At 42.7% G+C, this 21,849-nt stretch overlaps 1 protein-coding gene across 1 annotated transcript in view; it reads left to right on the forward strand.

Moving 5' to 3' along the window:
- CTTNBP2 (cortactin binding protein 2) overlaps positions 1 to 21,849 on the forward strand; it is a 164,779-nt gene that overhangs the window by 112,455 nt on the left and 30,475 nt on the right. Inside the window, exons 10-16 of the mRNA XM_063927221.1 lie at positions 620 to 892; positions 6,715 to 6,810; positions 12,005 to 12,084; positions 16,620 to 16,706; positions 16,799 to 16,898; positions 17,910 to 18,065; positions 18,179 to 18,366. Of these exons, the coding sequence (XP_063783291.1) occupies positions 620 to 892; positions 6,715 to 6,810; positions 12,005 to 12,084; positions 16,620 to 16,706; positions 16,799 to 16,898; positions 17,910 to 18,065; positions 18,179 to 18,366 (980 nt within the window). The remainder of the gene's footprint in view (positions 1 to 619; positions 893 to 6,714; positions 6,811 to 12,004; positions 12,085 to 16,619; positions 16,707 to 16,798; positions 16,899 to 17,909; positions 18,066 to 18,178; positions 18,367 to 21,849) is intronic.

Below are 21,849 nucleotides of genomic sequence, written 5' to 3' on the forward strand. Positions count from 1 at the left end.
CTTTGTCATTTGTGTCTGTTAAACTGAAAACTTTTTTTTTCTGTTTTGTTTTTCTTTTTTACCTCTTCAACATGAAGCTGATGTTTTTTTTGTTAGATTGTCCTAGCTCAGTCTTCTCTTTGCAAAATCTTTCTGTAGGTGACTTATATAGCACAATCACTAAAAAACAGTCTATCAGATGTCAATGCACTTGTGTTTCCGCACTTCAGGTTGGTCCTGAGGAGAGAAAAGGTTTTGGGTAGGGTGCTGTGAACAAGCATGCTGACAAAGAAGATTGACCAACTCTCTTTGCTTGTGACATTTGTCATGTGACCACGGTTGCCATAAATAGCCACATAACACTTAGCAGTCTGTACAGTTACAGCTTCAAGAAGAAAGGAAAGCAAATTCCAGTGTGTATTCTTTGAATGAAACAATCAATGATGTTAAGTACAATAACTTTCCCCCCACACGCACGCACGCGCACACATGCACGCACACACATTTTTTTATACAGTACTGTAGCGTTACTAGAATACCCAGAAGTTTTCTAGTGGAAAATAGGTCACTGTGTCACAGATCGATAAGTGCATTACATTATAAAATAATGTCCACTAAATGTAGTTTTTATCTTCCCCAGATTCATTCAGCACTCCAGTGAAGATTTCTCTGGATGATGATAATCATATATGCTACAGCACAACTGACTCTGAAAGTGAAGACATTTGTTACCTGCGCATCCACAAACAAACGACATGGGATGATTTTTCAACAGCTGTGAGTCAGGCTGTATTGAACCATTTCAGTACTGTTATGACTGATGGATGGGGGAGCCAGGAAGACTTGACATTTAATAACATTGCTGAATCCAGCCTTGGACTTGGTTCAATCACCGACCTGTCATTTAAGCTAGGTATTGGAATTCTCTTAAGCAAAATATATGACCTGCTAGGATATAGTATTATTATGCACATATATACATTTTCACAGTTTTCATGTATTTTGATCTATAACGGAGAAGAGTGACTATATTTAAAGATTTAGGGGTATATGCAATTGCGGTCGAATTGCCGCAAATGGCGAAAAACGGGGCATTTTCGACACAAATTTTTTTTCCCGACAATGCAATACAGTACTTTTCGACAAAAAAACAGCCGTTTCAGATTCGACTTATTGCAATTCGACAGTAGTCAAATTCGACATGTCTGCAATGGTAAAAATGCGGCTTTTCGACAAAAGTATATTCAATTGAAGAATGTCGATTCGACAACAGTGCTTTTCGACAGTCATTTCGTCAATTTCAGTCCGCCTCATTTTGCTGGCGGAATCTAATAAAAAAAAAAAAATTGTGTTTTTTTTTTTTTTTTTTTTGCTTATAGCATATCTATTTATATTAGAAGGGATTATCTACTTGGTTTGTCTATTAGGAGCCACAAGTATTATTTATATATTTTTTAAAAGAATATTTTTTTTATTTTTTTTACTGACTAAAATAATATGAAGAGATCAGAGCATGTTTTTCAGTGGGAAGAGTTGGGAATGGGTTAAAAATCTTGAAAAAAAATGTGTGGGTCCCCCCTCCTAAGCATAACCAGCCTCGGGCTCTTTGAGCCGGTCTTGGTTGTAAAAATACGGGGGAAAAATTGACAGGGGATCCCCCGTATTTTTACAACCAGCACCGGGCTCTGCGTCCGGTCCTGGTGCATAAAATACGGGGGACAAAAAGCGTAGAGGTCCCCCTGCTAGGATATAGTATTATTATGCACATATATACATTTTCACAGTTTTCATGTATTTTGATCTATAACGGAGAAGAGTGACTATATTTAAAGATTTAGGGGTATATGCAATTGCGGTCGAATTGCCGCAAATGGCGAAAAACGGGGCATTTTCGACACAAATTTTTTTTTCCGACAATGCAATACAGTACTTTTCGACAAAAAAACAGCCGTTTCAGATTCGACTTATTGCAATTCGACAGTAGTCAAATTCGACATGTCTGCAATGGTAAAAATGCGGCTTTTCGACAAAAGTATATTCAATTGAAGAATGTCGATTCGACAACAGTGCTTTTCGACAGTCATTTCGTCAATTTCAGTCCGCCTCATTTTGCTGGCGGAATCTAATAAAAAAAAAAAAATTGTGTTTTTTTTTTTTTTTTTTGCTTATAGCATATCTATTTATATTAGAAGGGATTATCTACTTGGTTTGTCTATTAGGAGCCACAAGTATTATTTATATATTTTTTAAAAGAATATTTTTTTTATTTTTTTTACTGACTAAAATAATATGAAGAGATCAGAGCATGTTTTTCAGTGGGAAGAGTTGGGAATGGGTTAAAAATCTTGAAAAAAAATGCGTGGGTCCCCCCTCCTAAGCATAACCAGCCTCGGGCTCTTTGAGCCGGTCTTGGTTGTAAAAATACGGGGGGAAAATTGACAGGGGATCCCCCGTATTTTTACAACCAGCACCGGGCTCTGCGTCCGGTCCTGGTGCATAAAATACGGGGGACAAAAAGCGTAGAGGTCCCCCGTATTTTTAACACCAGCACCGGCTGGAGAGATAATGCCACAGCTGGAGGACACTTTTATACTGGTCCCTGCGGCCGTGGCATTAAATCCCCAACTAGTCACCCCTGGCTGGGGTACCCTGGAGGAATGGGGACCCCTTAAATCAAGGGGTCCCCCCCCCTCCAGCCAACCAAGGGCCAGGGGTGAAGCCCGAGGCTGTCCTCCCCATCCAAGGGCTGCGGATGGGGGGCTGATAGCCAAGTGTTCAAATAAAAGAATATTGTTTTTTGTAGCAGAACTACAAGTCCCAGCAAGCTTCCCCGCAAGCTGGTACTTGGAGAACCACAAGTACCAGCATGCGGGGGGGAAACGGGCCCGCTGGTACCTGTAGTTCTACTGCAAAAAAAATACCCAAATAAAAACAGTACACAGACACCGTGAAAGTAAAACTTTATTACATATATGCATACTGACACACACATACTTACCTATGTTGACACGTGGCTCGGTCCACTTCTCCAAGTAGAATCCATGGGGTACCTGAAAATAAAATTATACTCACAAAAATCCTGTGCAGCATCTGTCCTCTTCTCTTTATAATCCACGTACTTGGCAAAAAAACAAACCGCATTACCCGGACCACGCACTGAAAGGGGTCCCATGTTTACACATGGGACCCCTTTCCCCGAATGCCAGGACCCCCCGTGACTCCTGTCACAGAGGGTCCCTTCAGCCAATCAGGGATCGCCACGTCGTGGCACTCTCCTGATTAGCTGTGCACGTCTGAGCTGTCAGACGGCACATAGCACAGCCGCTCCATTATCTTCAATGGTGGGAACTTTGCGGTCGGCGGTGAGGTCACTCGCGGTCAGCCGCTGGCTCGGGTAAATGCGTTTTATTTTTTTGCCAAGTACATGGATTACAAAACAGAAGAGAACCGATCTACACTGGATTTTGGTGAGTATAATTTTATTTTCAGGTACCCCGTGGATTCTACTTGGAGAAGTGGACAGAGTCGGTGTGTGAACATAGGTAAGTATGTGTGTGTCGGCATGCATGTATGTAATAAAGTTTTACTTTCACGGTGTCTGTGTACTGTTTTTATTTGGGTATTTTTTTGCAGTAGAACTACAGGTACCAGCGGGCCCGTTTCCCCCCCGCATGCTGGTACTTGTGGTTCTCCAAGTACCAGCTTGCGTGGGAGGCTTGCTGGGACTTGTAGTTCTGCTACAAAAAACAATATTCTTTTATTTGACACAAGGCTATCGGCCCCCCATCCGCAGCCCTTGGATGGGGGGGACAGCCTCGGGCTTCACCCCTGGCCCTTGGGTGGCTGGAGGGGGGGGACCCCTTGATTTAAGGGGTCCCCACTCCTCCAGGGTACCCCGGCCAGGGGTGACTAGTTAGTGATTTAATGCCACGGCCGCAGGGACCGATATAAAAGTGTCCCCCGGCTGTGGCATTATCTCTCTGACTAGTGGAGCCCGGTGCTGGTGTTAAAAATACGGGGGACCCCTACGCTTTCTGTCCCCCGTATTTTTTGCACCAGGACCAGACGCAGAGCCCGGTGCTGGTTGTAAAAATACGGGGGATCCCTTGTCAATTTTTTCCCCGTATTTTTACAACCAGGACCGTCTCAAAGAGCCCGAGGCTGGTTATGCTTAGGAGGGGGGACCCCACGCAATTTTTTTCTGTGTTTTTTAAACACTTTTGTGCCGTCCAAAAAGTCGAATCTAGGACGCACACTATCCGTCAATTGGTCCGTTTTTCGACAGCGGGACTGTCAAATCCGTTTTTTATTGAATATCTCGAATTGGGGTCCCGGCGGGAGGGTATGTGACTGTCAAATTGTGTTGAATTTAAAAACGGTCGAATTCCAGCCGGAATTCGACCGCAATTCCATATACCCCATAGTTGTGCATGCTGTAGGTACGGTAGTATAATTTTTATAGTGCTAAAACATACTGAACATGTTATTTAAAAAGATATATTATTCATGTAGTAAGTTTTCAAGGTTAAACTATTACAAAATAATAATATCCATACTGTTCAAGGGAAACTTTAATTTTTTTTATATTCGGAATAGTATTCTACCTCTTCGGCACTTTTAACATTTTATGTTCTTATCATAGAATAAAAATGTATTTGGGAATTCTTAATACTGATTAATGCTAAATACTGTACTCCAATGAGGTAAAAATAAAACCCCTCCAAGCTGTTTTAATTACAAATAAAAATGTTAATTGCACACTTTTCTATTACTTTGGTAAGTTATACAAAAATTCAAAAGGTCAGTTTTCAGCATGTAAATGTACATTTAATGTTCACATTGTTAACTGATTGAAGCATCTTAATTGTACATAGGGGAGGCAGTCAATTGACCGCCTGTCGGAATCCCGACGATCAGGATACCGATGCCGGAATCCCGACACCAGCTGAAATACCGGCGGTCGGAGTCCTGACCGCTGGCTGGTTACCCCTATTGGGTGGTGGTCCACGCCACCACCCGGAGGGGAATAGAAACCTGTGGCGACTGAAGGTCGCCACTGGGCCCGAAGTGTGGCGAGTGCACGAGGCTCCCGGCATCTGTCTCCTGACCACCGGGTTCCCGCCCGTCGGGATCTCGTACTGATCCCGTACATACATGGGTACAATTGACTGCAAAATATATATACCAGCCTGTGAGAGGTTGGGTAATGAAGAGCTTCATCAGGTAGATCAATAAACATTCATAGCAAAGTTGAGAATTGTTATTGAAGAACACCAATTAAGAAAATGATTTATTATTTAAAAGATTTCTATTAGAAGATCATTACGTTTATCTTAAAGATATGGTGTATAGAAGAATTGTAAATTTGAACAGTCCATCACCAAAACACTTGTGGCCATCTTGGTTACTGGTGTGTCCACTTTTTTCAGTGCCCATCTTGGTTACTGGTCTGTCTATTTTCAGTGGCTATCTTTGTTACTTGAGTCTGCCTCTGTGTCTTGAAATATACCAATAGGGACCTTTTTTGCCTTAATACTCAATACTCTTATTGTTTCAAGCCTAACATTGCATTATACCAAAAACTCTATCCCTTCTGATATAATGCTGGTAGAAGCATAATGCTGTAGGGATAATTCCCTGCTTATGCAATGAAAAACTTGTCAGTAAAGAGCAAGGTGGAAGAGAAAGATATAGGAACAGTTTGTAGAAAAACTTGCTGCAGTGTACAGGAGACGATGTACAGTATCTTCCAAAAGGATAATTACCCTAAGCATGCTGCGAAAGCCACATTGAAATGGCTTCAATACAAAAAAAATGGGCTTATTTTTTTGTTATCTTGCTCAGTGCTAAGTAATTCAGAATATTAAATTTTGATTTCATAATGTAAGAAAAAAATGTAAACCTTTTTTTATGGGTATGGATATTTTTTTTGAACCACTGAAGACCTACAGATGTGTCCTCTTACATCTTTGCAGCAGTCACGATAAACAGCCCGACTCGGTAGCGCCGAGCGTCTTATTATGCGTTTTTTTCTGTGAAAATGCAGCTTATACGCAAAGTTATGTAATCGGACGCACACGCCTAAATTCTGTGTGTAATTGCGGCTCTATGTGCATCCAAAATACCACATTACAGTGTTTTCCAGGAAAACGCTGTAGCATAGAATTTTGTATGCAAATATAGTTCAGTCATTTTAATCAGCGGAAGCTTCTTGTGCGTCCTATTACTTTACTTTGCGTCTAAGACGCATCTTCATGGGAAAAAAACGCAAAAGAAGATGCACAGTGCTACTGAGTCACACGACACTCATGTTATGGGTAACGCGACTTGTAGCGCACGGAGCAAAGATGTAAGAGGACACATCTGTATATCTTTTTTTCACCATCATCCTCATCATCGTCACCATCACAATGTATCTTGCCCCAGTACACACCGCAGAGGTATTTAAATGTGAAAAGTTTATCACATATGAACCAGAGTGATATAGGTGGGCCCTGGGGAGATAAACTATGAAAACTATTTTAAATTATGTTTATAAACATTTTATAGGTTTATAAATCTAATATATTTTCAAAATATCTGTATGCATTCTTTGCTTAATGATAAAATAGGTTACAGAAAACATCACTTAACAAGGCACTTCTCTATATTTGAAAACATGTGTTTTTATTTTTATGCAAGGTTCCTTTTTATGCAAATAAATCCAATACTGACATCTGTTCATTTACCTTTCAGGCAACACCTCCTGGTCAGTTGGCCAAATTTTCCTCCAATCGCCGTGGGAATTTCTGAAGATGAGCAAAGTACATCAAGTAACTGTTTTTATGCCAGGTAAGCGTATGCTATCTGTTTTTTTCACAAAAAAATAGTTTTGTTTTTTTATTATTACACCTTTGCTCAAATCATGCCAAATTGCCCTGTTTGGAGCGTCACAAAATTTGCAACTTAGCTACGCCAAGAATACTGCTGAAAATATGCGTCTTAGTGGCATCACTTATGCAATAAAAGTACATTGCAAGGGTACCCTGACTACTGTCACTGGCATTTCATGTACTACTTTGTGAGACTACAGTAAAGTGCTATCTGGGTAAAAATGGCAAAAGACAGAATTCCAATACGAGTAACCATACCATGCCTAGCGTCTTATATAGTCATGCTCAATATGTGACTTTCCTTTGCGACAAAAGTACTAATCTAGTGTGGATAGTACAATGCGAATATGTTCTAAAATTCAGGAAAAATACCCAGGGCAGAGCGTCTAAGTTGTGCAAAGCACCACCTGCCGTATGGCATAATAATGCTAGGTGAATAAGGAAACCTCGTACACGTCATGGAATAATTCTGATGTAGTGGGATTCACAAATTATGCATAGGGGGAATTCAGTTCAGTGCAATGTCCACAAAGTGTCTCCAGAACAGTCGGAAGAAGGCACTTTGCCATCAGTATCTTCACCCATAGAGCTGTGAGGGAAGATTAGTGAGGATTGTGTACCATACTGTACTAGATGGTACTGGGCCTGATTCAGTAAGGATCACATAAGCGATCCTTACTGCAGTTTCCCGATGATGACCCGTTCTGCACATGTGCATTGCAGTGATGCGCACGCCTCTGCCTGATAAAAAGACAGAGGCGTTCGCGGGGAGGGGCAGAGATGGCCAGCATTGGAGAAACCGGGTGCATGTGGCTCCCGTTTTACGGGAATGGCGAGGCCAAGGACTGCGTTGTATACGCAGTTTTCTTACTCAGCCTGCCGTCGCAGAAGAACATCGCGACCAATGGTTGCAATGTTCATCACAGATGTCATTGCATTGCAAATGCAGGCAGGAGGTGGTGTGCCTCTCCTCCTGCATTTGCATTGCAAAGGATTGCATTTGCAAATCTGCTGCAAGCAGTTTTACAATTGCAATCCTTACTAAATTAGGCATCTTATTCCGCTTCAGTTGCAGTTTTGCTAAAAAAGCAAAACTGCAACTGCTAGCACTCCCATTCTTGGGGCTGGGCAGTACAGGGCAAGGTCGCCCAGCATGTGAAGGGCCGCCCTGCATTGCGCAACACAAGCATCAGGAAATACTGGTAGTCCCCTGCATACTCAGCCAGGCTGCGTATGCACATGCACCGGTGCCATCTTTCCTGTCGCAGAGGCCACTCCGAAAATGGCCTGGACCCACCTGCATTTTCATCGCCACGCCCCCGCATTGCTGCCATGCGAATGTCTGTGCCTGTCAATCAGGCAGAGGCATTCGCATCACTGCAGTGTGATCACATCTCCCAGGCTGCGCACGCGCAGAACAGGCCCTGCGTGTGCGCACTGACCCGGTAGTCGGCAAAATGCGATCACAGTAGCGATCGATGCTGAATAATGTCCTAGGCCCTCTGTGCGCAGCCGGATATTGCCTGGCAGCATATTGCTGCAATGATTTAGCACCATAGTCTTTAGGGAACTGCACATAACCTGAGGATTGTGGTGTTAGTTTCAGCAATCCCGTAGTTAGCATGGCAATAATTCTCTGCAGTAAAACCTAGCAATGATGAAAGTACACTAAATTGCAATTTTGTAAGTAAACTGGATAGTGTTTTGTTTCATATAACATGAGTAAAGTATCCACTAATATCTTGTGCTCCTTTTTATACAGAGACTTGCAGTCTGAGTAATACAGTACATGACAGAAGTATGCTGCAGGGGTATTTTCATTGTTGGCTGCCTATGTGAGTTGTACAAGTGAATAGCGATGAGTAAGGGATACTGTGCCTCCAAGGGAGACTTGTGTCACTGCTGTTGCTTGTCCTGATGAAGCACAGCTACACAATTCTTGCGAGGGACAGGCCATTCCCATGAGACAGGTAGATGTACATACAGTGACAGTCTTTTTTTTCAGGAGCATTAAATGGGGTTTTATCGGCAACAGTAATATTTAAAGGGCAAATATCTGCTGTTTAGAAAGGTTTTAGGTGCAGGAATTCCTCAAGGTGTTAAATCCCACAATACAGTTCAGGGAAGAGCCGATTTTATATAGTGAATCATAGCTGTCATGGGTATATTATTCCTGTATGTGCCCACTCGAATAAAAACACATTTTCTATGTCAAATGTAATCATTTTGTGGCTGTGTTCAAAATATGTCCCACTGAGGGATTAACTGTGACTGAGTATTTAGAAAGGGCCGTGTCTGGTGCCCTTAATGATGGGTGTGTGGAAACAGCATACAAGGTGAATTTGTGCAGTTGTAATGTTGCACTGGCTTAGATGGTTATGTGAATAACATGAAGCGGGGCAGAGTAGTCCGCAGATCATGGCACTTCATACACTAAGGGCTGTATTCAATAGCTGTCGGGTCCTTTCCGACACAAAGGACCCGACAGCACTCTATTCAATGCCGAGCCAAACCCAACAGGTTTGGCCCGGTCCCGACAGTGTCAATCCGACTTTTTGTAAAGTCGGATCGACATTGTTGGAAACTGGGCTAAAAAGGCCCGACATTGAATAGGCCGGAAACCCTTCCGACCTCAATCAGTCGGAAACTGCCGTCTTTCTGACGAGACGGCAGGTTCCGATTCCTACTGAATACGGCCCACAGTCAGCTAGGCAGATGTCACAGAAACTTGGAGATACTCCTATACTGCGTAAGGGATAGCAGACAATTACAGATGAACATATGGGCTAGCATTTACTGAAACCTTGGAGACTGTATACAACTTCTCACTGAAAGCTATCTGAGCACATGCGGGGTTGTATGCGGTTTAAGACTGTGCACACTAAAAAGCAATAAAAAGAAAATATATAAACCTAAAGGCCATTATCCACTTCTTATTCTTCTAGATCTCTCTGCTGCTTTTCACACTTTTGACCACTCTCTTCTCATACAAAACACTACAATCCCTAGGTCTTCATGACACAGTCCTCTTTTGGTTTCTATCCTACCTATCTAATTGCTCTTTCAGTATTTGCTTCTCTGAATCCACCTCCTCTTTGCTTCCCATTCTCAGTTGGAGTACCACAAGGCTCAGTCTTAGGTCCTCTGCTTTTCTCAATCTATACCACATCTCTTGGTAAATTGATCAGCTCTTTTGGATTTCAGTATCATCTGTACTCAGATTTACTTATCCTCCCCTGATTTGTCTCCATCTGTATTGGTCCGTGTCACTGAATGCTTTTCTGATGTTTCATCTTGGATGACATCTCGCCACCTCAAACTTAATATTTCCAAAACAGAGTTAATTATATTTCCCCCGGCAAATAGTAGTTACCAACCTGATATCTCTGAACTCAACAATCAATCCTAACCTAGAAGCTCGCTGCCTAGGTGTCATCCTTGACTCTGAACTGTTCTTTGTTCCCCACATTCAGTCTATCTCAAAATCATGTCTAAAAAAACATATCCAAAATACGACCATACCTTACACAAGTCACTGCAAAAACTCTAATCCATGTTCTCATTATCTCCCGCATTGATTATTGCAATAGTTTTCTTACTGATCTTACCAAAAAGAGACTCACTACTACAATACATTCAGAATGCAGCTGCAATGCTGATCTTCCTCTCTAAACGTACATCGTCTGCAAATCCACTTTATCAGTCCCTCCATTGGTTACCTGTATTCTACTGTATTCCTTTTACTCACACACAGGGCCATTAACCAAACTGCACCAACATACATCTCTTCGCTTATCTCAAAATATCTCCCAACCCGACCTCTTCGCTCTTCACAAGATCTGCGTCTCTCATCCACACTCATTATTCGTTCCCATTCACGATTGCAGGACTTTCTTTGGCTGCACCCACTCTTGACTCCACTCTTAGTAACCACATGTCCCAAAATTGTGCAGTCAGCAGTCGGTACTGTGTGCACGCCCTGAAAGTGGGCGTAGCCTAGCCACACACCTCTGTTTTGTCACTGTGGGGGGGTGCCCAGCAGTCCTGGAGATGTGGGTGTGCACGGCATTTCTGCTGTGCAGAGCAGCGTCTGGGATTGAGTGCTCCCCTTTTCTTCCCTCAGCCAATGGGACACTGCGGCCACGAGGGTGGGACAACAGGACAGTAGTCGTAAAGTGGTACTGTACCATTGAAATAAGGACAGTTGGGTTGTATGCACTGATACAGCCTAGTGTTTCTGGAACTGTAACGAAAATTATGGCAGTGGAATTTACTATAATATTTGCTCCAGATTGTTAAATCCAACCACGTTATGAAGCCATAATAGCATTTAAGCATTGTTCTTCAGTGTGACTTGCCAGAGTCAGTCTGCTCTTTACTATTTCTCCTTCCATTGTGTGAGAGTCTGAACATGCCACATGATAGACTGTACAATAGACTCAGGACAGGCACTCTGAGATATGAAGGTCACCTCATATAAATAACATAGTTTCATATTTGATTTATTTATAGCCTCCTTACTCCATTACTCTCTATACTGTCATTCCTGATCCATTAAGCTGTCAGTTTGGGAAATGTTTTAGTATGCAATAGTCCTCATGTCTGCAGTCAGTAAGTAATAAGCCCCTGTACTTTTACCAAATAGATTTCTCAAAATAAGTATATCTTCATGTCTTTAGATTTGTCCTGGTATTTCTGTTATGCAGTGACATTTGTAAACCGTACGTTTAAATTCATTTTGACAGCAATTTGCCTTTTAAGTTTTTCAAAGTTCTAACGCTACAATCGCTAACTCCCATGAATGGAGAAGTAAGTGGCCTGTTCTGTGCGTCTCTGAGCAGAACACATTCTGTGATCATATTACCATTTATAAGTGGCCTCATTGCTGAAATATTTGTTCCCTGGCCATTCTGCACTAGCATATGATCTTGTAACCCAAACTTTTCCTCTTGACAGTGGCATTTTGGCCACAAACATAAACACTCTTCTACAAGTAACTGTACAGAGGAGAAATTGGAAACCAGTTTGAAAAAAAAATGTTTGGTCTGGCAAACAGGGGGTTTCTTAGTTATTTGTGGAATAGTTTTAATAAATTCCATTATTTTTCTTATTTGCATATTTAGTGTTAACGATTTCCATTCATGCCGTTTCAGGTCCAAAGGAGGGGTGTCTTAACAGTGTGGCTTATGCCTCAATGATACCACTTCAGACTCTTCAAAACTTCCTCCGTTTGGTATGTTAACTCTTGTGAGCACCCAATATTTCCTATCTTTTAGGGACACAAATAAATAAGAAAACAATAGCAAACAAATTAACTTCTTTCTGTATTCAGTTTTCATGTATTTTTTGTACTCCAGTCCCCACAAGCAGGAGGCAATTTTAATAGCACACTAATGAGCAAAACCATGTTGCACTGCAGGTGGGGCAGATGTAACATGTGCAGAGAGATTTATACCTCTTGCATACCGCCTGAGGCAGGTCGCACCCAGGAGCCTTTCACGGGAGCTCCCAGGGTGCAACCCGCCTCAGGCTCCGCCCGTCCACACACAGTAAACGGGAAACGGGCCGCATCGACCCGGTTCCCGTTCACACCTCACAGCGAACCGGGTTGAACACGTGTTCAACCCTGCTCGCTACCCAAGTTGGAATAACGGGTCGCTTTCAGACCACACATGAACACGGGTTATGCACATTTATGTGCCAATAATTCGTGTTCATAGATGGCTGCCTGAAAGGGGTATGACAGTGTACAGTGAACACTTGATTTTAAATAAAGCAAGTTTCCTCTGTTTGGGAAGTGGAAGGCTGTTGATATATTTATTACATTGATGACCTAGGTGTTTACTGTGATTTGAAACGTCTTTTTTTTTTTAATAGAGTAATTTCTTTATTGAAAAAAATAAAGAGTAACACATACATACATACATACATAATGTAAACAGTGTCACATAAGGGGAAAATCTGTATACAAACAGTCAAATGTTAAAATATTCAGTGAACATAAAACAAGTCATAGAAATATTGACTCTGTGATGCAATAGAAGGATCAAGAAAAAAGAAGTATACGTGTATTATTATTCTCTCGTCAATATAGATTTTTATACATTTTTTAACTTAAGGTGATCCGTAGATTCCCAACTTGCTGACACGAGCCTTAACGATCAATATCAAATAAAATATAACCAGAAGGCTATATGTCCTGAACTGAGCATATCTTCACAGAGATACTGTAGTAACATCCGGTGCAGAATAAGGAGAACCAAGCCAGAAGGACCATATTCTCTCAAATCTAGAATTAGCATTATTCTGCATATAAACATATCGCTCCTTAAAAACGGTGTCATTAACAAGTGCCCTAAAAGCAGATAACGTGGGGCCTTTATGTGCCATCCATCCCCTAGCAATACACACTTTCGCTAACGCACACATATTATGAACATACAGACCCTCCCACTTGGAGAGAGAACTAGAAGCATCCACTCCGAGAACACAAAGTTTCGGAGTCAACAATATTAAAGGAATATCAGTGTCCTCCAGGAGCAACCCGTCCAGAATGTCTGCAAGATACTGCAGTCTCAGAGCAAATGCAGAAAGGTACCCTCAGCAGCACCACACTTAGGGCACATTGCAGAACGATCATCCCCAATCTTGGTCAGTCTCACATGGGTCATATAGGTACGGTGGAGTATATAAAACTGTATCTGCTGAAATCTTAGAGATTTCGTAGCCGTACTTGGATATTCCCTAGTGAGATCCCACTCCTCGTCATCCAAACAACCAAGATCGGTCTCCCAGCACGTACGAAGATGGGAGAGAGGATCAATGTGAAACTGAGCAAGGAGGAAGGAATATGCCAGGGAGATAGTCCTATCACATCCAAGACTGAGAATAAAGGTTTTGGTAGGAAAGACACTAATCAAGGGCGGGGAGTCTCCAAACTGTGAGTGAAGTGCATGTCTAAACTGGAGGTATCTATAAAAATATGAATTGGGCAAGGCAAATTCTTCTTTAAGATGTTGAAATGATTTCAGTATCCCATTACAGTATACCTGGGACAAGGACACCACATTCCTAGGGGTCCACACCACCCCCCCTTCAAGAGAAACTAATTCTGGTAGCCAGTGTGAATGCCAAAGGGGGATATCTGGGTCTAAGTCCTCAAACCCAGCTTGGAAGATTTGAAACTTCTTTAATGAAGTTGGATGACCATTTTTAACTTCAGCAAAATACTCAATAGTATTTCTGGTTATATTTGGTATTTTACAGGATTACTTGGTCACAATTTTTTTTACCTTTAAAACACACAATAGTAATGCATAAAAATTACATCCCTCGCACATTGTAACAAGTAGACTTGGGACAATATGAGACTCATCCATCTCCCACCCAAAATCCACCAGAGCCTTCCAAAAGTCAATGGTTAAACTAGCAGATGTTTAAAAGGTGATGGCTATACAGAGGCAAAGTTAGAATGGTGGCAACACTTAGGAATGCAATAGCCCTTTATCATTGGTCAGCCCATAACACGCAGTGGGGGGTTACATACAGATTGGAAGCAAGATAGCAACATGCATACATATGTAGACTTCCGTTTTCTGGGAGTCTGTGACTTGTGAATATTGGTCACAAAGTGCCTCCATGATGTTTGTTTTATTGTATATGTCACCATTTCAGAAAGCAAAGGAGGAAGACAACACTCAGTGAACATTTCCATGTGCTCACTCTGCACCATACTTTCAGATAGACATTATTGGAAAAGTAAAAACACATAATAGTATATAGGGTGGGTGCAAATACAGTGTATAAAAACCATGTTTTTATAAGCCAACTAAGGAATTTATTTTTGCACAATCATATATTAGACACAAAGGGCCTCCAGAGCCACACGTAATGCTGATGCAAACGTGCACGCGCAAACATTTGTAACTTTTGTGACTTATACAGCTCATGTGTTACCAAGAGTGGCTGCATAGAGGACTGTATTCTAATGTTCCCAAGTGTGCTGTAATTCTGTTGATTCAGACAAAATCAATCATGAGCATTGAGATTGTTTTGGGACTATACGGGCTGCTATATCAAATGCCTTTATTGTTCTTTCAGTGGCTACTACTGCCACCTTGTGTTCAGGTCTTAGTACTGTGCTTTTCCACATGTAACGTTGATACTTACAAAGAAATTGTGACCAGTAGACACCTGTGAGAGCTGTTGGTTTGAATGGTCTCAGCTTTGTCTGGCTCCCAGCTGTAGTCCATTTTAGCCCCACTGGCAGCTGTACCAGCATATGGGCTGCATCTAAGCTTCAGCAGTGGGTAGACCCAAGTGCCTGGAAAGACTATAGGATTGTCTCGCTATGCTTCTCTTTCCAGTACAAATATAGATGCAATATTTCTAAGTAATTAGTGGTTTCAGTGATAAAAGGTAAATTATAATGATAATGTAGTTAAAGACCAAATATATACCAATAATTCATATAATTATAGATGGGTTAAAACACTAAAACCTACACTAGCTCCTCCAAGATTTTCGTAACTAGCCTCTTTCTGTAGCCATAGCCTCAGGGGCTGCTGCTTGCATCTATTTTTCTCTGGGCTTTTTCTTACCTCTCTGGACAAAAATAAGGAAGGGCTATAATATTTTTATTGTCACTTTTGGTTGGTCTCAAGTTGTACGATAACAGGGCTGGTGGAAACATGGTCAAACATTGAGGTGTATAGTGTGATTAGATTTCTGCATCTAAAGGGCACATCAGCAGCTAAAATTCATGGGCAACTTGTCAAGGTGTATGGTGATAATGTCATGGAAACAGGTATGGGTGTGGTGCACTGCCCTTGAAAACTGCAGGACAGATGTTTAAGGTGAGCAGCAATCCGGCCGGCCAAGGACGTCCACCACAGGTAGTTCGCCAAACCCAAACCTGTTTCTTTGACATGACGTCATCAGTGTACACCTTGACAAGTTCGAGATTAATTTCAGCTGCTGATGTGCCCTTTATGCACCTCAATGTTTGACCATGTTTCTGGCAGCCCTGCCTTCTTGCAAAATGTGACAGTTGGTGAACTCTCCCTGTGCACCTTCTGGGTGGTCTGGAAACTGTGACAGTTATTTGCAGCCTCCCACTAAGTAGGGATTTTTTTTTTTAAATTGACTCCAAAGCCGTAAAATGTTCCACCCAACAAACCTCTGCACAGTGTTGAAACCTGACACAGCAGCTAGCATTTATAAATAGTCATCACTGTACAATATGTAAGATGTTACTTCCCTCAAAGGATGTGTTACAATAGAGAGTGCACAACCTTCTCCCAAGAATACTTTTTTTTTTTTTTGTTTGTTTGTTTGTGTAGATTAGAATCTGCATTGGACATTAATTGGTGTAAAGTTATCAGACACACGCTGCTAGTCTGTCACTGACATGGAGGAGAAGCAGCCTGATAGCATCATAGCACAAGTTAGGCAGTACCCACAATCAGTTACTTTGTACAATGAAAAACCACTCCCTCTTCCTAATGTCAGCCAATGAGGGATGGTGGTGTGTAATTTCCCTCTTTGCTATTTGGTAATAACATGGTGCCACTCATGCATTGCTTTACATTGTAATCAGTAGAAATTATCTGTTTCTTTGGCTGTTCAACCATTTTAAGTATATGTGAGTTGTACAATGATTTAATATTCCAACTACAAAATCAGGTTATATTGCAGTTCAGGCATATTTACTCATATATTTACACATTTTTATTAAAGCTGCTAATATTCAGATTGTTTTTGGACCAGGTTGAACAGTACCACAATGTGATATTTCAAGGACCAGAAGGAAGTCTTCAAGAATATATAGTGAACCAGTTATCTTTGTACATCAAGGTACAGTATCACTCAGCGATTATTTGTTGTTTAGCATACAGTACCAGAGTTTTGTTACAGGATACTCAACGTATGTTGTTTTTTCCTAACAGCACAAAGAAGAAGCTACTTGCTTTAGTTGTGATATAGTTAAGGTTGAAGTAGATTCTGAACTATCCAGAGAGCAACTTGTTGACATATTCATTAATTCAGGTAAGTCTGGGAAATGTCACAGTTTCCCTGCTTTAGCCATTAATGCAATTGATTGAGAGTTGTACAAGATCAATGCTTATTATATTACAGTATAATCTCAATCAAATGTACTAATTCATGAAAGATCATAAGTGAGCATGAGTTCCAACAAACCGGCCTTTATGATGACACCCAGTTGCTGCAATGAATGATATTAAATACACGTAACCATTTTTCAGCTATACATCCATACCTGGCAGTCCCTGGGGACACTTAATCACAAACATGCAAAATTCTGCCAGAATGTGTGTAATGAGGCAAATATTTCACAGATCAGTATTACTCTGTTACAGTGATCTGACCAAAACATGCCAGCATGTCATACATATATTTTGTATATTGATATTGGGGGTCATTCCAAGTTGATCGTAGCTGTGCTAAATTTAGCACAGCTACGATCAGGCACTCAGACATGTGGGGGGACGCCCCGCATGTCAGTGCCGGTCCCCCCACAGAAATGCGAAAGCATCGCACAGCGGCGATGCTTTTGCATCTCAGGAGTTACTCCCGGCCAGCGCAGCTCCTGCGGCTGGCTGGGAGAACCTCTTTGCTGCCCCGGGTCGCAGTGGCTGCGTGTGACGTCACGCAGCCATCGCGCGCCCCCCCCTACAGTCCCACCACGCCTGTGTTGGCCGGACCGTGCCGCCGTCCAGCCCCCTCCCACCCAGCGACCGCCTCTGCCTCAGAGGTGATCGCTAGACAACGACGGCCTTCGGCCGTCTGGCATGCGCCGGCACACTGCTGCGTCAGTGCATGCGCAGTTCCGACACAATAACTGCGCTGCGATAAACTGCAGCGAGTGATCGGGTCGGAATGACCCCCTTTGTCTCAGTAAAGAATGGTTGAAAGCAATTTTAATTTAATATTTTTCTTCTTTTATACTATAGCTCTCATAATAGCATACAATTATGTACAGTATATATGTTGTCTATCCATTGTCAAGATGAATAAAACATCTGCTTTTCTTTTCAGGCTGTCTGATTCCAGTTACCGAACCACCTCCATCTAAAAAGAAAACTGTTATAGTTCTGGAAAAATTGGAGAAGGTGTCATTATTGGAACTGCTTGGAGATCTGATGTCACCCTTAGAGAATCGTGGCTCTGACAATCCATTTCATGTTCAGAGAGGTGGATATATTTATTGCCAGATATTTTGAAATCCAAATGAAACCTTTTCTTAATGGTTAGTCTCAAATAGTGTATTTCCCGTTCTGCCATTTTTATTTATTATGTTTCTATAGCAAGTGGTGTGTCATATGCCTACTACTTCCATGAAGATTGCTTTTTGATGGGAACAGTGGCAAGGTCTCGCCTACAAGGGCCTGAATTACTGGTTCAGCAGCATTTCCGCTGGGTGCAACTGAGGTGGAACGGAGAACCAATGCACACTTTACTCCAGAGAGTTTTGAAACGGAAAGTTGTGCACAAGGTATGCCTAAATCAAGGGAAATATAACTGTGCTAAGTAATGATTGGTGCTTTTATTGGCCACCTCTGTCAAATCCGATTTTTTGTTTTACAACTTCAAAAACCTTCAAATCTGGGACAGGATGTAATGAAGTCCGAGTTCACCGGCCGTGCAGGATGCCAGCCAAACTCAGACTTTTTTTTTTTTTTTGAAGGGCAATCATGTACAAGCTATGGTTTACCCTTGTATATGATTGCCCCTTCAAAAAAACGTCCAAGTTTGCCCGGCATCCCGCACAGCTGCCGAACTCAGACTTCATTACATCCCGGCTCTGGTGTTGAGATAACTGCACTGAAAGGATGTCCTACTGCCAGACAGGCGGATCAAATTCTGCATATACATATATTGTGTAATTGAATCTAGGTTGAAAGAATATCTTGTAGGATAAATACTTGGATTGTGATTTCTACAGCATGATGTTCAGAAATTGACACATTCATTTTTAATACCTGCTACTGTATTTATTCTCAATGAAAGATGCAGCAACATTGCTTCCATTTCATTGCATCCGTACAGAATGATATTGTCCTCATTAAAAGCATTATGATGGAGAGAAATGTCATGATCAATGTGCAGTCTCAGCAGGCTCAGAATACAGAACTATTGATTGCCACCAACTGTGCTCATTAGACAAATCAGCAATTTTCTTCCATGTGTTTTACAGTCACATTGTGTGTATTAACAATAGGAAGCCTTCTAAGCATAAATATTTATTTAACCAGTGTTTAATTTAACTTCTGAATTAATATTCAAACATACTAAAGGGGTATACATCATCTACTTTGCTCTGGGGTGATGCTCTTGCTTGGGCATCTGTCTGGAGGGAGAAGAATGGTCCTCTATTGCAGGAGAAGGTAGTGTTTTCTCTTTGGGTGCCAGGCATTCAACAATGCAAGCCAAAAACATTTCTGGGTGCCACCAGTATTACAACATATAACATTTACAAGTAATAGGTGGGTACTAAAATTGCTAGTGGCTGCCCTGTTCTTCATTTTTTTACTGAGACAGAGATATGCTTCAGAATTTTGTCCTGTTATTCCACTGTCACTAATTGTCTAAGAGTTCACTCATCAGAGGCTCAGGCTTTGCAGGCTGTGCAAGCCATGCTTGCGTTCTCTGGTCTGGAGAAGGTCTGGTATTCCACAGTGGTCTCCTCTGTGTGAGAAAAGAGCAGGAGTAGAGGAGCAATGCAATGTAATAGTAGAGGGAAGGACCCCCACAGGTGCCACTTAAAATATCCTCATATTTCAGGTTATGGAAGTAGTGCCAACAGTTGCCTGCAGCTGCTCTATTTCATAATGCTTCATCTCTGTTTTCATAAAGGCTTCAGCACCCAGTCTGGTCTCATTAGCTTCCAACATTATCCTGCATCTACATCAGTACATCAATGTAGGATAATGTCTTAGACCAGTGATGGCTAACCTTGACACTCCAGCTGTTGTTGAACTACATATCCCAGCATGCCCTGCTACAGTTTTGTTATTTGGCCATGCTAAAACTGATGCAGGGCATGTTGGGATGTGTAGTACAACATCAGCTGGAGTGTCAAGGTTAGCCATCACTGTCTTAGACAGTTTCAGGCCCTAGCCTCCAAACTCCTATGGCTTAATCTTGGCAAACCCTGTCAGACCATGGCATGTCTGTGCAGTACAATTTATATTCAATCTATGGAGTCTAATTTTGAAAAAGGAGGAGAGTATCAACACATTTTCTTCATTTATCAAAAACCTTTAGTTATTGTAGTATTGTCCACTGAAGAGCCAATGAGGCTAAAGCAACTTAATCTTTCTGAAGAGACTTGCCTTAGGATTGTGTAAATATTTTGGCACCAATACAACTTTATGAATCAGTGTTAACTCTAAAGGTGCATACACACGGAGAGATTTTGGCTATGAGAGATTTTGACTAACTTTTCCCTTGAACTGGCAGTAGGAGATTTTGACTAACTTTACCAGAGATTTTGTCTAACTATGCAAGAGATTTTGGCTATGGGAGATTTTGGCTATGGGAGATTTTGACTATCTCATTTAAATAAGGGGATGAGTGTCATATATAGGACGATTTTACAGGGTGGCTGGTATTTAAATAGCTGAAAGTTTAAAAAAAAATTTGCGTGGGGTCCCCCCTCCTATGTAAAACCAGCCTCGGGCTCTTTGAGCCAGTCCTGGTTGTTAAAATACAGAGGAAAAAATGAGTAGGGTTCCCCCATATTTAGACAACCAGCACCGGGCTCTGCGTCCGGTCCTGGTTTAAAAAATACGGGGGACAAAAGACATAGGGGTCCCCCGTATTTTCCAAACCAGCACCGGGCTCCACTAGCCAGGGAGATAATGCCACAGCCGGGGGACACTTTTATATTGGTCCCTGCGGCCGTGCCATTACCCCCCCAACTAGTCACCCCTGGCCGGGGTACACTGGAGGAGTGAGGACCCCTTAAATCAAAGAGTCCCCCCCTCCAGCCACCCAAGGGCCAGGGGTGAAGCCCGAGGCTGTCCCCCCCATCCGTGGCCCGGTGGATGGGAGGCTGATAGCCTTTCAATAGTAATATTGTTCTTTACAGGAGGCCTACAGGTCCCAGCAAGCCTGCCCCAGCATGTTGGCACTTGGAGAACCACAAGTGCCAGCATGCCCGGACATAAAGGGCCCGCTGGCACCTGTAGTCCACCTGTAAAGAAAATATAAAAAAAAAAACACAACACATTCTTTTAAAAATCCTTTATTAAACTGGATCTTCACCTGGGGGCGGCGGCCTTTAAGCTCTTTTGCATGGCCGCCGCCTTCCCAGGACTTCCAGCATCTTCACCTGGTGGGCGGCGGCTGCTAAGCTCTTTTGCATAGCCGCCGCCCATCCAGGACTTCCACGGCGTCTTCAGGAGCTCTTCTCCGCTCCTCCTCCGCCGTCGGACTGACAGCCGCTGCCTCGCGCTGACTTATATAAGTCAGCGGGAGGGGGCGGGGCGATGACGCGGCGAGCCGTGATTGGCTCGCGGTGGCCATCTTGAATTTCAAAAATGACGCTGAGGCGCCATTTTTGAAACTGGTACCGCTCCGCTGCCAAACTCTGCAATAGAAAGGTAAATTTCCCCCGCCCGCACCGCTGCCGCAACCCGCCGCCGCCCGCACCGCCGCCGCCCACACCGCCACCGCAACCCACCGCCGCCCACACCGCCGCCGCAACCCGCCGTCGCCCACACCGCCACCGCAACCCGCCGCCGCCCGCACCGCCGCCACAACCCGCCGCCACAACCCGCCGCCGCCCGCACCACCGCCGCCTGCACATCGCTATCGCTGGGAAAAATCGCTGGCCTCTTAAAGTGTTAGCGATTTTGACTAACTTTTGCAGCGACATAGCCAAAATTGACTTGCCTGCACTGACTATTTTTCCCAGCGATAGCGACCTAGCGGGTACGCGCATCGCTATCGCTGGCTGTGTACACACGGAGCG

The sequence above is a fragment of the Pseudophryne corroboree genome, chromosome 6 (genome assembly GCF_028390025.1).
Source record: "Pseudophryne corroboree isolate aPseCor3 chromosome 6, aPseCor3.hap2, whole genome shotgun sequence".
In the NCBI taxonomy this organism is placed as follows: Eukaryota; Metazoa; Chordata; class Amphibia; order Anura; family Myobatrachidae; genus Pseudophryne; species Pseudophryne corroboree.